This window comes from Bubalus bubalis, chromosome 7 (genome assembly GCF_019923935.1).
Source record: "Bubalus bubalis isolate 160015118507 breed Murrah chromosome 7, NDDB_SH_1, whole genome shotgun sequence".
NCBI classification, from domain to species: Eukaryota; Metazoa; Chordata; class Mammalia; order Artiodactyla; family Bovidae; genus Bubalus; species Bubalus bubalis.
This window is the reverse complement of record NC_059163.1, coordinates 97,303,874-97,321,180: the sequence shown is the minus strand read 5'-3', so window position 1 is coordinate 97,321,180 and position 17,307 is coordinate 97,303,874. Positions and strand designations below refer to the sequence as shown.

The following is a 17,307-nucleotide window of genomic DNA, read 5'->3' as shown; positions in this document are numbered from 1 at the left end:
GTATCTAGAGGGCTCTGAGTAAGGGATGATTCAATGCTCACTTTCTAAACTTAAGAAAAAACGGACACAGAAAACAAACTGTGACCCAGTGAATTATTATTATAAGGCAATCACACTTGCAACACCATCCAGACTAAGAAAACTTCACCAACACCCCAGGAGCCCTCATGTACCCCTTCCTAATCACAGTCCTTCCTTCCAAAAGTAACCACTATCTTGAGTGTCATAATATTTTTTTCATTTCTTTTGGTTTTCCCCACAAATATACATTCACAGACACCAATTTTAACTTATAGATTTTAATATACTCGGTGGATTTCGATCCACTGACATTCTTATCCTTACTGAACTTCAAATTGTCCCACTTTTGGTCGGTCAGTCTCATCAACATTCTTTTAACATCTTTGGTAGCCTCCTTGTTATTTGTATGCCAAAATATTCCAGCATCATCTCCTGCTCCAGACCTGGAACCAGCCATTTCTCTAAGAACTCTTCTCTTAGTGGGAAAGACTATTTCAATACAAGGATGCTCAATTTGACTAGGCTGTTCACTCTTTTTAAGATTTTTCAGTGAACAGAGCTAGGATATAATCACTTCTTTGCATTTATAGATCTATAAATATAAGGTATTTATATGTGGAAGTCAACAGAAATCAAGGAGTTAAGAATCAAAATTTTTGGCCTGAGAAATTCAAAGACTGGTATTGCCATTTATTGAGGTGGGGAACACAGCAAGAAAAGCAAGTCTGGGGAAGGTAATATAAGTTTGGTTTAGACATGTTACATTTGAGATTCCTATTACACCTCCAGGTAGGGCTACCAAGCAGGGAGCTGGATAATAAGAACCAGGAATTCAGCAGAGAAGTCAGGGCCAGGAATAAATCTGACAGTCATCCACCAATAAGTGGAATTAGAATCATGAGACTGGATGGACTCACTCAAGGAGTCAATCACCTGGCTGATTTTTTTTTTCCCATGGGATTTAATAAAGAGAACAAAAAGAAACAAAGAGAAGAAATTAAACACAGCATTGTAAATCAGCTATACTTCAATGGAATTTAAAACAAGAAAAACAAGGACAGGTTTAACAAAACACAAAACTAAAACTTAAGCCTTTACTTCTTCTTGGAATGTTACGTAATGACATACCTGGTGAGTGACTTCTTCTCTCACGGAATCCATGAAATCCTTATCGGTTGGGTAAAGTGCACAGGCAAACATAAAATCCTGCCATATCTAGCAAATCAAATAAGAGGCAATACAGTACTTCCATAGATTTCATTGCACAGAAGGAAATTCTTTGTCCTAAACCTTGGGCATTATCTTTCATGTAAACGAAAATCAACTCAGCTTGATGTGTGTGACCATTTTAGCAGCACAAGGCATGAGGCACTTTACAAACTAGGAAAGGCACTTTACAAACTCACCAGAACTGTAGGGAAACCTGAGAAGAGAAAATGTTAGGTGGGCAGAAAACAAAAAAAAAAAAAAAAAAAAGAGGAATTCAAATAAGGAAATAGTGCTTGTGTTGTGGAGAATATGAAATTCAGTAAACATTTCTCCCAACCTCTCCGCATTTCTAACTCATTCTAATTTTCACCAGGAATTTGGTTTTGAGAAATGGCCCAGACTGTTAAGAAACGTAATTTTTTTTAAAAATCAAAGAATTAACTTTTCATGGCCAAAAGGATCACTTTATGGACATTTTAGAGAGGAAACCACGTAAGTGCAATTGGGCCTCCCAGGTGGCGCTAGTGGTAAAGAATTCATCTGCTCATGCAGGACAGGCTAAGAGAAATGGGTTTGATCCCTGGGTTGGGAGGATCCCCTGGAGTAGGAAATTGCAACATACTCCAGTATTCTTGCCTGAAGAACCCATGGACAGAGGAGCTTGGTGGACTACAGTCCACAGGTTGCAAAGTGCCAGACACGACTCAGATGCACCCTTCAGGGAGGCCACAAGGAGCATGGTTTAGAGCACAGCGCCATATCTGTTGGCCTGAGTCAGAACTTCAGTTCCACCATATACGCACTCTGTGAGTTTGGGAAAGTTAGTTAACCTCTCCACATGCCAGTAAAAGGAGGATAGAGAACAATAGTAACTATCTCATATGCTGGGCATGAAGACGAAATAAAATAATAAATGCAGAGCACTGAGAACAATGTCTGTAATATTCCAGAATATTGACACATCATGACCATCGGCACTATCAATATTATTAAAATTACTACTCTTCTATTAAGTGCTTTATATTTTAGAACTGTAAGACTAGAATTAAAAGAATATATTTCCTTTGCTTAACCCTCACCAATGCAAACTATGTTCAGAGGTACTTAATGACAGTATTAAGCACATCTTTTAAAATGTAATCATTTTTCTTCTCTCTAGGTCTTGTTAGATCTCCTTAAAATTAAAATGTTTTTAATATTTTACTTTCCTTTTTATGCTTAACCTATCACAAAGAGAGTTACAAAGAAAATGTAGATATATGCTTAGATATAACCAATATGCAGAATGTCTAGTATTTTAAAATAATAAAATAATTATGATATTTGCTATCAATTATGGCTCTGGGTTTGCTAGATGCCATTTATTTCTCTGCCCAAAAAAAAAAAAAAAAAAGTGGAACATCATTCTTGGCTCTGAGAAAAGAAGGAATGGGCTATGATGCCACTTATATGTGGAATCTAAAATATGACACAAATGAATTTATGAAAGAAAAACATAGACATAGAAAACAAACTTATGGTTATCAAAGGGGAAAGAGGTGGGGAAGGATAAATTAGGACTTTAGGATTGGCAAATACAAACTATTACATATCAAATAGATAAACAACAAGGACCTACTGCATAGCACAGGGAACTTTATCCAATATCCTGTAATAAACCACAATGGAAAAGAATATACATACATATGTATAACTGGATCGCTTTGTTGTATACCTGAAACTAGTACAACACTGTAAATAAACTACACCACAACAACAAAAAGACAAAGCAATGGGCAACATCACCCACTCAGAACACTGGAGGTCAAACTGAGGATTCGGTGACATAGCAACAAAATGCTGAGCTGTCAACTACGCACCATTATTCCTAGTTCATCACAGAGTTCGTAGAATTCATCCTGCTCATAAACTCCTCCTCCCCAGACCCGGAGAGCATTCATGTTAGCATCCACAACAGACTGCAAAAGGAGCCGTAACCTACAGAAGAAAGTTTTTTAAAACAAATGCTAATTTAAAATCTTGGGAACATTAAAAAAAAGAACAAAATTTTAAGAAATATGCTGTGCTTGATAAACACATTTCAAATAACTGTTAGAAGAACACATTTTAATTATGATGGTTTGGATACAATACACAGTGGAGAAAATGAGACAAAATTATATATACACATTAACTGTAATTGTAATTGACTTCCCTCATAGCTCAGACAGTAGAGAATCCATTTACAATACAGGACATCCAGGTTTAATCTCTGGGTTGGGAAGATCCCTTGGAGAAGGGAATGGCAACCCACTCCAGTATTCTTGTCTGGAGAGTTCCAAGGACAGAGGAGCCTACAGGCTACAGTCCATGGGGTCGCAAAGAGTTGGACACGACTGATCGAATAGCACTTTCATTTCACTTTCTAACTGTAACCACATAAAAATAAATGTAGAAAAACTATGAGTGATATCTTTTCTCTGCTTTCTAAATTTTCAGTCACGCTATTACACTATTTTTGTGACGTTTCCTCGCTGTGTGTGGGTTTGTACAGGTGGCTTGTCAAGGTTTCCTGGTTAGGGAAGCTTGTGTCGGTGTTCTGGTGGGTGGAGCTGTATTTCTTCTCTCTGGAGTGCAATGAAGTGTCCAGTAATGAGTTATGAGATGTCTATGGTTTTGGGGTGACTTTGGGCAGCCTGTATCTTGGAGCTCAGGGCTGTGTTCCTGTGTTGTTGGAGAATTTGCTTGGTATGTCTTGCCCTGGAACTTGTTGGCCCTTGTGTGGTGCTTGGTTTCAGTGTAGGTATGGAGGCATTTGATGAGCTCCTGTCAATTAATGTTCCCTGGAATCAGGAGTTCCCTGGAGTTAGGGTTTGGACTTAAGCCTCCTGCTTCCAGTTATCGGCCTTATTTTTACAGTAGTTTCAAAACTTCTCCTTCTATACAGCACCATTGATAAAACATCTAGGTTAAAGATGAAAAGTTTCTCCACCATGAGGGTCACCCAGAGAGGTTTTTTTGTCTTAAAGTTATTCCTGTTGTAAACCTTAGAAACTATGTGTTCATTTTAAACAACCATTTCAAACTGTAAAGCAAAAATCAGAGTTTGAATATTAGTTTCTAGCTCACCCTCATCCTTTTTTTTTTAAACAATTCTTCCAGTCCAGTACCCCCTTATCTAGTAAATTTCCTTCTTGCTCTAATTCCTATTTACATCACCTTCAGGAAAGTTTAGAAATTTGCATCCACCTTGATAGCATGTACCTTCCATTTCCAGAACAGCACCCAGAAGGGAAGGAAAAAATCCAATAACAGGAAGACCATGGACCCAGAGCACTGTGCTCCTAGTAAAGACGCCTATGGGCAGGTTTACTAATGGACCCAGTTGCTCAGTACAGTCGCCACCAAAACCTACCGGAAGTGGAGTGAAAGTGTTAGTCGCTCAGTCGTGTTTGACTCTTTGCAACCCCATGGACTGTAGCCCACCAGGCTCCTCTCTCCATGGGATTCCCAGGCAAGAATATTGAAGTGGGTTGCCATTTCCTACTGCAGGAGGGCTTCCCAGGTGGTGCTAGTGGTAAAGAACCCTCTACCAATGCAGGAGACGAAAGAGACAATCCCTGGGTTCAATCCCTGTGTTAGAAAGATCCTCTGGAGAAGGGCATTGCAATCCATTCCAGTATTCTTGTCTGGAGAATTCCATGGACAGAGGAGCCTGGTGCACTACAGTCCATGGGGTCACAAAGAGTCGGACATGACTGAAGCGACTTAGCATGCATGCACTCCAGGGGGTCTTCCCAACCCAGGGATCAAACCTGGGCCTCTTGCATTGCAGGTAAATGCATCTGAGCCACTAGGGTGAAGAGGAGACAGCAGATTTTCTGTGCTCTGTCTGGAGAATGATTTTATTTTCATATGAAATTCAAAAATATTACACATTTTAAAGTAAAAGGATATTATTATAGATATAACTTTTGGCAAAATTAGAGTTTACATATACCAACCACATCTACATTCTAAACATAATATACCTCAACGCATATTTGTATAATATAAGTAAGTCCATCACTTCATGGCAAATAGATGGGGAAACAGTGGAATACTTTATTTTGGGGGGCTCTAAAATCATTGCAGATGGTGATTGCAGCCATGAAATTAAAAGACACTTACTCCTTGGAAGGAAAGTTATGACCAACCTAGACAGCATATTAAAAAGCAGAGACATTACTTTCCCAACAAAGGTCCAGCTAGTCAGGGCTATGGTTTTTCTAGTAGTCATGTATGGATGTGAGAGTTGAACTGTGAAGAAAGCTGAGCACCAAAGAATTGATGCTTTTGAACTGTGGTGTTGGAGAAGACTCTTGAGAGTCCCTTGGACTGCAAGGAGATCCAACCAGTCCATCCTAAAGGAGATCAGTCCTGTGTGTTCATTGGAAGGACTGATGTTGAAGCTGAAACTCCAATACTTTGGCCACCTCATGTGAAGAGCTGACTCATTAGAAAAGACCCTGATGCTGGAAAAGATTGAGGGCAGGCGGAGACGGGGATGACGGAGGATGAGATGGTTGGATGGCTTCACCAACTCAATGGACATGAGTTTGGGTGGACTCCGGGAGTTGGTGATGGACAGGGAGGCCTGGCGTGCTACAGTCCAGGGATCGCACAGTCAGACACGACTGAGCAGCTAAACTGAAGTGAACTGAAATGTGTTTATTTTCACCTCACAAAGCTTATGTTTACTGTTACAAAGACAGCAGTTTATAAATATAATCAGGAAATATTTTCTTGTTAACTTCTATTTTCAGAGCTTCAGAAAGATGCTTTGAAGATTTCTTTAGTTCTTTTTATTAAAGTATAATAAACATGAAGAATGTGTAAATTTTTAGCATGAAGAAGTAAATAGTTTTGATAAAGCATTACATTACCAAATTTATCATTTACCATTTTTTTTGGTAAAACATACCAAACAAACAAACAAACAAAACCCACAGTATTCTTCAAAAAATAATTTTTAAGTCAAATTTAATCATCTTTTTTTACAGGGGCTAACTATCCAAGATGCACGTTAGCCATTTTCTTGTTCCTCTAGACACAATTTATAAAAATTAGATAGTTTCAGCAGCCTCAAATAGTTTAGCTGTCAGATGGCCTATAGCTCATGAGAATGAAATGACTTAAAAATTTTTTCCATTCTAGAGTTTTCATCATCCTAGAATTATATGTTACCTCTTGGTTCCTTCCACCAGAACAACAACAAAAAAAGCTTAAAATGAGTAGCTCTTAAGCTCTGTGGGATTGATAATAATAAGAGGAACAAGAAATGAAAGATGATAACTTACATGGCAGAGGTTACTCTATCCTGGAATGAATCTGCAGGGATCCAATTCGAGCCTTTCAGAAATATGGGAAGTCCATTAATTTTGAAGTAGAAACTCAGACCAGGAGAATTTTGTATGGGCTCTTCTACAAGTTCGACTGTCCTAAAATAAACCTATTGTTAACAGAATTAAATAATGAATATAAAATTTAAAACATAAGCATATGCCAAAACCAAACTATATTATTTACTATAGCCTTAAAAAAATAAGAGTTTTTATTTTTTAAAAAGCAAACTTCTGAGCAGTTTATATGAAGATAATTTAGTGTTAATTTTCTATCCACTTGAAGCACCTAATGTGAAACAGCGTTTTTAAGAAAATACATATATAAATTATTGCCAGATTCTGTTATTTCTCTTGAAAAGAAAAACACATAAACTATTAAAGAATGAAAATATATTGTAGTCTTTCCCATGAAGTAGCATTTTGCAATGTCAAAAAATATATATTTAAGATAACATTTCAGAATTAAAAGAAAAATTGATACTACTTCACAAAAGTGGGGGAGAAAATTCACCAGTTAAGCAGATACACCTTTAAAAAACATGTTCTCATTTCAGTGCTGCTAAAATCTGCCAAAATGTGTACCTTAGAATCAAAGAAAGACAGCACAAGGTATTTCATTATTTAACAATTTTCCATCTTAGGAGCTCAATATTATAAAAACCATTTGTTTAGTGGGCAATTTAATCCTAACTAATTATCCATCAAACTCAATGTCTGAGAGAGCACAAGTAGAGAGACTGGAAATGTGAGTGATGTTTCCACTGGAAGAAGGGATGGAAGCACAAAGTCCAGTGTTATCACTGCTGCATGAGAAGCTAAGATCTTTGTCTCAGAGACAGTCCAGCCAGGTTTCTCGACCGTTAAGCATGAGCAGCAAACTAGAAAAGATTGTATTCTTATCCAAATCTTCATTATTTCCAGCCATAAACTGGATCAAGGAATTGAGGGAGATAGTTCCATACCAATAAAGCCTCATCTTGAAAACAAGATTATGCATTTCTTCTCTAACTAATTAATAGATCAACTTATTTCATGTAGTAAAAGTGCCCACTGTTCTTCCACTTTCTGACGCTTACCCTAATTAATATGACATAACAAAAGATACCAGAGTTAATTGTAAGAGACACAGAACAAGGCCTTGATGAGGATGATCTTGACGTAGAATTATCACATCTGCTTTAGGATGCAAAGATGTTCTTTTAAAAAATGGTTATTTTCAGAGGTAACTTTAAAACATCTTGATGGTAGTGTCAAACATGTAGAACAACAGTTATTTAAGTGTGACTAAGGAACTGGCAACCAACTCCAGTGTTCTTGCCTGGAGAATCCCAGGGACAGGGTGGGCTGCTGTCTATGGGGTCACACAGAGTCGGACACGACTGAAGTGACTTAGTAGCAGCAGCAGCAGGGGACTATATGCGATCCCTGGGAACCTTTCAAGGGGATCTCTGAGTTCAAAACTATCTTCACAGTAAAGCTAAAACATTATGTGCCTTTTTCACTCTTATTCTTTTGAGGGGACAGTGGAATTTTCCAGAAGCTACAAGATGTGTGATGACATCATTCTGACAGCTAATGGAATGCATTGTTTGTATATTCCAGTGTGTTCTATAGCAGAGGTTGAGGGTATAAAGAGGTGCATTTTCAGAGATTAGCTCAATGTGTTCTCAGTACTACTCTGCTCTTACCAGCTGTTGGTGGTTATTTCTGCTATAATCTCTATAGCCGCATTACTGTTCAATAAATTCTTATTTTTAAAGCCAAAGTTTTCCCTGCAACTTATACAGAAACACAAAAGGATGAGGTAACTTTTGTGAACTTGTTCAAGTAATAACTTTTTACTTTTCAAATAAAAAGAAATTTTGATTTTTGAGACTCATTTAATGATACTTCATCTCATTCTAAAGAAAACTTATTTTTAATGTTTTTCCTAATTTTTATCTTAAATTATTGTCTTAAAATGGGACTAGAAGATTAACATTCTCACCTACCACCACACTGTCTACATTTAAAAGTGCTGGAAAAAATAAAACTGACTTATCAGAGAGTCTTCTGACTCAAGGAAGGGAGGAATCTACTCTAAAGAAACTGGGGAAAATAATAAATAAGAAACAAGATTGTGATGAAAACCATATTCCCTTCAACTTTATAGATGTTAATAATTTATCTTACAGTGCATTATGCAATTGGAGAAGGAAATGGCAACCCACTCCAGTACTCTTGCCTGGAGAATCCCATGGACAGAAGAGCCTAGTGGGCTACAGTCCATGGAGCTGCAAAGAGCTGGACACAACTGAAGCGACTTGGCACGCACACATTATGCAATGGAACATTTAAATAATAATAATATTTATGGTGCCAGTTACATTGTAGTATCATTTTGAGACCAATCATTCTAAGTATAAAGAAAAAGAAATTGAATATTTTAAACTTAGATGCGATAAGCTCTTCTAAAGGCTAATACATTCTTTACTACACTGTAGTACATTGTTTATGTCATATTATAGTATTTTTCAAACTAGAAATGAAAAAACCCACTAGTACATCTCACAGGGTTGGTTATCACACTGCATTTGCTAGAGAAGCACATGTGCTTGCTAAGAGTTTTACAGAGGGTAACACTGCTGCTGCCTTGGCAGAAACAAGGCGGTGTCTCCAATTTGTGCTGGAGTCATGATATTCCTCACCTTCATGCATTTATTGGTGGGAGGAGCCAGTTTCACTTAAGGACGTCCTCAATAAAGCAACAAAAAATCATTAATTCTATTAAATCCCAATCTTGAATACACATCATTATAGTAGACTGTGTGATGAAAAGATGAAATGGGAACTATGAATAAAGCATCATGCAGGATGGATGTCTTGAGGAAAAGCATCTGGGCCGCAGTTTGAGTTGTAAGCTGAATTAGCCATCTGGTTCATAAAGCTTTATTTTAACTTGAAAGAACCACCAGACAAACTACATTTATTCAGATTGGTGACTTGCTAGACATTTTCTTGAAAATGACTAACTGAGCCTTGTCATTTCAAGGCAAATAACAGTTAAAAATTAGGATTTAGGAAAACTTGTACCCCCTACCAAGAGCTTGAGAATTTCCCAATACTTAAAAACATTTCAGAAGTTATTGACTGTGATATTAACAAATGTGAATATGATTTTTATATACTGAAATGGCTTAACATCTGGAAACATTTAAAAATCTCCAGACATCAACATTTTTCAAATAACCCATGCATTATATTACAATATAATACATGCATAAAAGACCCATCACAACGTGAGCCCAGAAATAAACTCACGTGCCCATGGTCAATTACTTTTTGACAAAGAAGGCAAGAATATACAATGGGAAAAAGTCTCTTCAGCAAGTGGTGCTGGGAAAGCTGTAAATCAGTGCACGTAAACCAGTGAAGTTAGAACACACCCTCACACAATACACAAAAATAAACTCAAAATGGCTTGAAGACCTAAACAGAAGACCTAACACCATAAAACTCCTAGCAGAGAACACAGGCAAAACATCCTTTGACACAAATCATACCAAAGTTCTCTTAGGCTGGTCTCCCAAGGCAATAGAAATAAAAGCTAAAATAAACAAATGGGATCTAATCAAATTTACAACTTTTTGCACAGCAAAGGAAACCATAACCATAAACAAAGCAAAAAGAACCTATGGACTGGGGGAAAAAAAAATGTTTGCAAATCATGTGACTGACAAGGGATTAATCTCCAAAATTTACAAACAGCTCATGCTTCCAGGGCTTCCCTGGTGGCTCAGACGGTAAAACGTCAGCCTGCAATGTGGGAGACCAGGGTTTGATCCCTGGGTTGGGAAGATCCCCTAGAGAAGGCAATGGCACCCAACTCCAGTACTCTTGCCTGGAAAATCCCATGGACGGAGGAGCCTGGTAGGCTACAGTCCATGGGGTTGCAAAGAGTCGGACACGACTGAGCAACTTCACTTAGTACTTCATGCAGCTCAATATAAAAAAACCAAGTAACCCAATCAAAAGATAGCCAGAAGACCTAAACAGGCATTTCTCCAAAGAACAGATACAGATGGCCAACAGGCACAGGAAAAGATGCTCAACATTGCTAATTATTAGAGAAGTGCAAATCAAAACTACAATGAGATAACACCTCATGCCAGTCAGAACGGTCATTGTTAAAAAGTCTAAAAATAACAAATACTGGAGAGGGTATGGGGAAAGGGAACTCTCCTACACTGTTGGTGGGAGAGTAAGTTGGTGCAGTCACTTTGCAAAACAGTATAGAGTTGCCATATGATCTAGCAATCCCATTCCTATTGATACATCCAAATAAAACTATAATTCAAAATGATACATGCAACTCTTGTGTTCCTAACAGCACTATTCACAATAGCCAAGATACAGAAACAACCTAAATGTCCAACAGAGAAATGGATACAGTGGATGTGGTATATATACAATATGGAATACTACTGGAATGAGAAAAGCCGCTCACGGATGCAGTGAGTCTGTTTCATAGGCAAGTTCATTTGCATCACATTTAAGATTCCACACACAAGTGATATCGTATGGTATTTGTCTTTCTGACTGACTTCACTTAGTATGATAATCTCCGTGTCTATCCATGTTGCTCAGTACTTCATGCAGCTCAAACAAGCCTCCAGTTCTTGGTGAAAATGGTTGGGACAATCAACCTCACCATTTTGGTTTCTTCAGGTAATGTAAGATCAGTATTTCTTGTTGCTTCTCCTGACACTCCTCTTCAAATTTGGGAGTTTTTTTCCTATGTAAATGTTCATTTCTTCACAGTTTGTTTTTGCAACATACATAGCCTTCAAATTTTTTAAGAGTTTTAAAAGCTTGGAATTTCACTGTACATTGTTTAAAGCATATATATTTGTATCTGATTAACCTCATCTAAAATTCTACACTAAGGACAGAAAAATTCAGAAGGAAAAAGCTGCACTAGCAGAGGACACAAATGAGCTGATTCATACATGTCCACATTTTCTTTGACTCACACAGGACTTCAAAGCCGAGATTATCTTTTCAGAATTCAGCCTTCTGGTGCCCTAGCTTCATAACAAGCATTCTTTTTGTCTAGGAAAGACTTTCTGCAGCTTTTTTCAATGATGAATTGAGATTAAAAAGAATGAATAAAATTTTTCCAAATTTCCAGGAAACTTCACAGATGAAGAGATATTTCTGGGCTTTGCTGATGGCTCAGTGGTAATGAATCCACCTGCCAATGCAGGAGACATGGGCTTTGGTTCAGGAAGATCCCACATGCCTCAAAGCAACTGAAGCCTGCGTGCCCTAGAGCCCGTGCTCCCCAGCAAGGGAAGCCACCACAGTAAGAAGCCCGTGTGCTGCGACTAGAGAGTAGCCCTGTTTGCAAGAACTTGAGAAATGCCCATGCGGCAATGAAGACCCAGCACAGACAAAAATTAATAATTTTTTTTAAAAAGAGATGTTTCCAAAAGAGCAAATTCTGCAAGTTTCAAAGAATGATTTTCAGGAAGCAAAGCAAAATTTGGGATTAATCGCCTTGATTTTTGTATGAACTCCACTGTTGATACTGGCCACATATGCAGTACTCTTACGGAGCTAACCACGACAGAGGTTTATAAAAAACGATCCAGGTGTTTTAAGATACCTGTGAGTACAGCAGCAGTCTTTCCAGAAATAGAAGAATACTTCTTTATTTCAACTCTGTCACCTTCTCTATGGACATATCTGATTAACTCACACATTTGATCTCTGTATGGAGCATCTGGAGTGCTACCAAGAAGAATTCCAAGTTACTCTGGGGTTTTTTAATAACTGCCACCACTGATGTCATGTTTTACTTTGATTCCTTAGTTTTAAAATAATTATCTAGTTAAAAAAATTAATTTCAATTCTAATGATATTAAAATTAGCAAAACATCTCATATGTACTGAGCCGCTTCAGTCATGTCCGATCCTTTGGGACCCTATGGACGATAGTCCACCCGGCTCCTCTGTCCATGGGATTCTTAAGGCAAGAATACTGGAGCAGGTTGCCATTCCCTTCTCCAAGGGATCTTTCTGACCCAGGGATCAAACCCGTGTCTCTTTTGTCTCCTGCATTGCAGGCAGATTCTTTTTCCAATGAGTCACCTGGGAAGCCAACATTTCATATATGAACCCAAATATGCACTTACCAAGCAAAATATTATATATTACACATCACATTTCACACTTTTCTCTATTTCAGGTTTTTTTTAAGGAAAGACTTAAGTTTTTCAGAACAGTTTAAGACTCACAGCAAAATTGAGAGGGAGGTACAAGGCTTATCCCCTGATCCCATACGTGAATATCTACCCGCATTATCAACATCCTCCACCACAGTGGCACATTTGTTACAACTGATCAACCCATACTGAAACCTCATAATCACCCAAAGTCTACAGTTTACATTAGGGTTCACTCACAATGTTGTACATTCTATGAGTTTGGACAAATGCATAATGCAGGTATCCATCACTATTATAGTATTAGACAGAGTGGTTTCACTGTACTAAAAAGCCTCTGTGCTCTACCTATTCATCTCTCCCTCCACCTCCCAACCTGTAGCAATACCACTGATCTTTTAACTGTCTCCATAGTTTTGTCTTTTCCAGAATATCACATAATTGGAATCATTTCAGATTAGCTTCTTTCAATTAGTATATGACTCACATTCTAAGGTTCCTCTTGAAATACCTTGCTTGACAGACTTTATAATACCCCAACACTTACTTTAATTTTTGTAATTTACTTAAAGTACTCATTAATTTTGCCTCATATTATCTCCCATCATACTAAAACTATTTCTCCAAAGTTACTCCTTTTAACAAAAACAAATTTCAGACAAGATATTCTTTCCTGTCCAAAAGAAATACAGTCAGCACTTTCCCTTCCCCACAGTGCCTGCATTCTTTGTAAGACCCAGTACATCTCTGCTGCATGGGCCACAACCAAAATCTGTAACTTCCCCAAGGCAATGTCTGAGACTGCGCTGCTGGCTTGCGACCAGTAAACATAAAAATTAAAATGCACATGTCTAATGTTGATGGAAGACAAGCAAGAACGACATAAGCCCAACAACATGGATTTCAATGAGATACTTTAAAAATATGAAAATATTTTTGCATAAAGCAAGCCCAGGATAACAATGAAACCATCAGGAAACATGAACAATAGAGAGCCGATAAGGGAGGGCCGAAGAGCCGGAGATGAGGGAAAAAATTCCTCTCTGACACAGTACTGAGTGTTAACAAGCATGTGAGCATGAGTAAAGGTGAAATACAAACACTTTGGAAAACACTTTAGCACTCTCTGTAAAAGCTGTACCCACGCATACCATAGCATTCAGCAATCTCACCGCCAGCAGAAATTCTGGTGGGGGAATACGTGCTCCGAGGGTCATACAGTAATGTTTGTAGCAACATTATTCAGAAAAGCCAAAAATGGAAACTACCAAATCTCAACAGCAGAAAGTGTAACACAATGAAATATTACAAAACAGTATAAGTAAACAAACTAGGGTTACACACCACAACGTATCTAAATGTCACAAATATAATGTTGAGCCAAGGTAGCCAGTCATACAAATGATGTAGTTCCATGGAAACAAAACTGAAAACCAGGCAAAAATAAATTATAGTGTTAGAAGCCAGTTGTGGATCCGCAGAAAGGAAAGCGGGTAGTAATTAGGGAAGCTGGCAAGAGCCGGGAACCTCTGAGGTGCTAGTAATTCTCTTGTTACTCAGTCAGATGACAGCTACATGAGTCTTCAACTTCTGATCATTCATTAAGCATTTTACTTATGTTCCGCTTCTTTTCTCTTGTGTGTTATACTCTGCAATAAGTAAACACAAATCCCAGTCTGACACATTCCCACCAAATAAAGGCTGGAAAGAACTCAGACTAAGAGACTCCTGCCAGGAAACAGATTATGATGGCAAGTAGTAGTCACATCTCTTCACTTGCTAAATAATGGCAAGTTTGAAAACATTAAGCAATTTGGGACGGGCAAGAAACTGAATTTCCTAGAAGAACTACTCTAGATGGAAACAAAGGTGAATTAGGTATCAGCTCTCTTAACCAAATTTGGCAATAATTTATACTTTTAATCTACATTTCAGATGCCAATATTGATTTCTGAAATTTGCAAAACAGCTCAAATTTTTACATCATTCTGATTTCCTCTTGTGTGCAATCATGTAAGTGTAGGAAGGCATAAGAGATCATTTAATTCAACCTCTACAAGTCAAATGGACATAAAAACTCTTTAAAGTTCCCTGCAAATGAGTTTGGAGTTGCTCTTCAGTTACCCATTCTAGCATAAACACCTTGACTCTGGTACAGCCTCTCCTGGGAGTAACCTCAACCTCAAACACTCCACTTCAAGCTCTCGTCTTCCCTCTCGTCGGTCCTACTACAGCTGAATGAAAAAATACCATCAGTTCAGTTCAGTCCCTCAGTCGTGTCCGACTCTTTGTGACCCCATGAATCGCAGCACGCCAGGCCTCTCTGTCCATCACAAACTCCCGGAGTTCACTCAGACTCACGTCCATCGAGCTGGTGATGCCATCCAGTCATCTCATCCTCTGTCATCCCCTTCTCCTCCTGCCCCCAATCCCTCCCAGCATCAGAGTCTTTTCCAATGAGTCAACTCTTCACATGAGGTGGCCAAAGTACTGGACTTTCAGCTTTAGCATCAGTCCTTCCAAAGAACACCCAGGACTGATCTCCTTCAGAATGGACTGGTTGGATCTCCTTGCAGTCCAAGGGACTCTCAAGAGTCTTCTCCAACACCACAGTTCAAAAGCATCAATTCTTCGGCGCTCAGCCTTCTTCACAGTCCAACTCTCACATCCATACATGACCACTGGAAAAACTATAGCCTTGACTAGATGGACCTTTGTTGGCAAAGTAAAGTCTCTGCTTTTGAATATACTATCTAGGTTGGTCATAACTTTCCTTCCAAGGAGTAAGCGTCTTTTAATTTCATGGCTGCAGTCACCATCTGCAGTGACTTCGGAGCCCCCCAAAATAAAGTCTGACACTGTTTCCACTGTTTCCCCATCTATTTCCCATGAAGTGATGGGACCAGATGCCATGATCTTCGTTTTCTGAATGTTGAGCTTTAAGCCAACTTTTTCACTCTCCTCTTTCACTCTCAAAGAGGCTTTTTAGTTCCTCTTCACTTTCTGCCATAAGGGTGGTGTCATCTGCATATCTGAGGTGATTGATATTTCTTCCGGCAATCTTGATTCCAGCTTGTGCTTCTTCCAGCCCAGCGTTTCTCATGATGTACTCTGCATATAAGTTAAATAAGCAGGGTGACAATATACAGCCTTGATGTACTCCTTTTCCTATTTGGAACCAGTCTGTTGTTCCATGTCCAGTTCTAACTGTTGCTTCCTGACCTGCATATAGGTTTCTCAAGAGGCAGGTCAGGTGGTCTGGTATTCTTATCTCTTTCAGAATTTCCCACAGTTTATTGTGACCCACACAGTCAAAGGCTTTGGCATAGTCAATAAAGCAGAAATACATGTTTTTCTGGAACTCTCTTGCTTTTTCAATGATCCAGCGGATGTTGGCAATTTGATCTCTGGTTCCTCTGCCTTTTCTAAATCCAGCTTGAACATCTGGAAGTTCACAGTTCACATATTGCTGAAGCCTGGCTTGGAGAATTTTGAGTATTTACTAGCGTGTGAGATGAGTGCAACTGTGCGGTAGTTTGAGCATTCTTTGGCATTGTCTTTCTTTGGGATTGGAATGAAAACTGACCTTTTCCAGTCCTGTGGCCACTGCTGAGTTTTCCAAATTTGCTGGCATGTTGAGTGCAGCACTTTCACAGCATCATCTTTCAGGATTTGAAAGAGCTCAACTGGAATTCCATCACCTCCACTAGCTTTGTTCATAGTGATGCTTTCTAAGGCCCACTTGACTTCACATTCCAGGATGTCTGGCTCTAGGTGAGTGATTGTACCATCATGATTATCTTGGTTGTGAAGATCTTTTTGTACTGTTCTTCTGTGTATTCTTGCCACCTCTTCTTAATTTCTTCTGCTTCTGTTAGGTCCATACCATTTCTGTCCTTTATCGAGCCCATCTTTGCATGAAATGTTCCCTTGGTATCTCTAATTTTCTTGAAGAGATCTCTAGTCTTTCCCATTCTGTTGTTTTTCCTCTATTTCTTTGCACTGATCGCTGAGGAAGGCTTTCTTATCTCTTCTTGCTAATCTTTGGAACTCTTCATTCAGATGCTTATATCTTTCCTTTTCTCCTTTGCTTTTCTCTTCTCTTCTTTTCACAGCTATTTGTAAGGCCTCCCCAGACAGCCATTTTGCTTTTTTGCATTTCTTTTCTGTGGGGATCATCTTGATCCCTGTCTCTTGTACAATGTCATGAATCTCAGTCCATAGTTCATCAGGCACTCTATCTATCAGATCTAGGCCCTTAAATCTATTTCTCAAGACCGGGAGCAGACTGTGGCTCAGATCATGAGCTCCTTATTGCCAAATTCAGACTTAAATTGAAGAAAGTAGGGAAAACCACTGGACCATTCAGGTATGACCTAAAAATACCATAAATAACAAATTAAAGAACCAGCTCGCCTTCCAGTTACATTATCTCTTTCCTTTATCCTTTCTTCCTCTCATCACCTTCACAGCTCTCTTCTGAATCTCCTAAGGAGCAAAATTACAAA

The 17,307-nt window shown here is 38.6% G+C and overlaps 1 protein-coding gene across 2 annotated transcripts in view; it reads right to left on the bottom strand.

The window, feature by feature from the left end:
• MANBA (mannosidase beta) overlaps positions 1–17,307 on the bottom strand; it is a 125,775-nt gene that overhangs the window by 64,613 nt on the left and 43,855 nt on the right. The window contains exons 8-10 of one of the 2 annotated variants that reach the window (XM_025290371.3): positions 6,549–6,700; positions 3,090–3,207; positions 1,150–1,236 (exon numbers count right to left, since the gene is read on the bottom strand). In XM_025290371.3, the coding sequence (XP_025146156.3) occupies positions 1,150–1,236; positions 3,090–3,207; positions 6,549–6,700 (357 nt within the window). The remainder of the gene's footprint in view (positions 1–1,149; positions 1,237–3,089; positions 3,208–6,548; positions 6,701–17,307) is intronic. The other variant, XM_044946167.2, reaches the window with a different exon arrangement.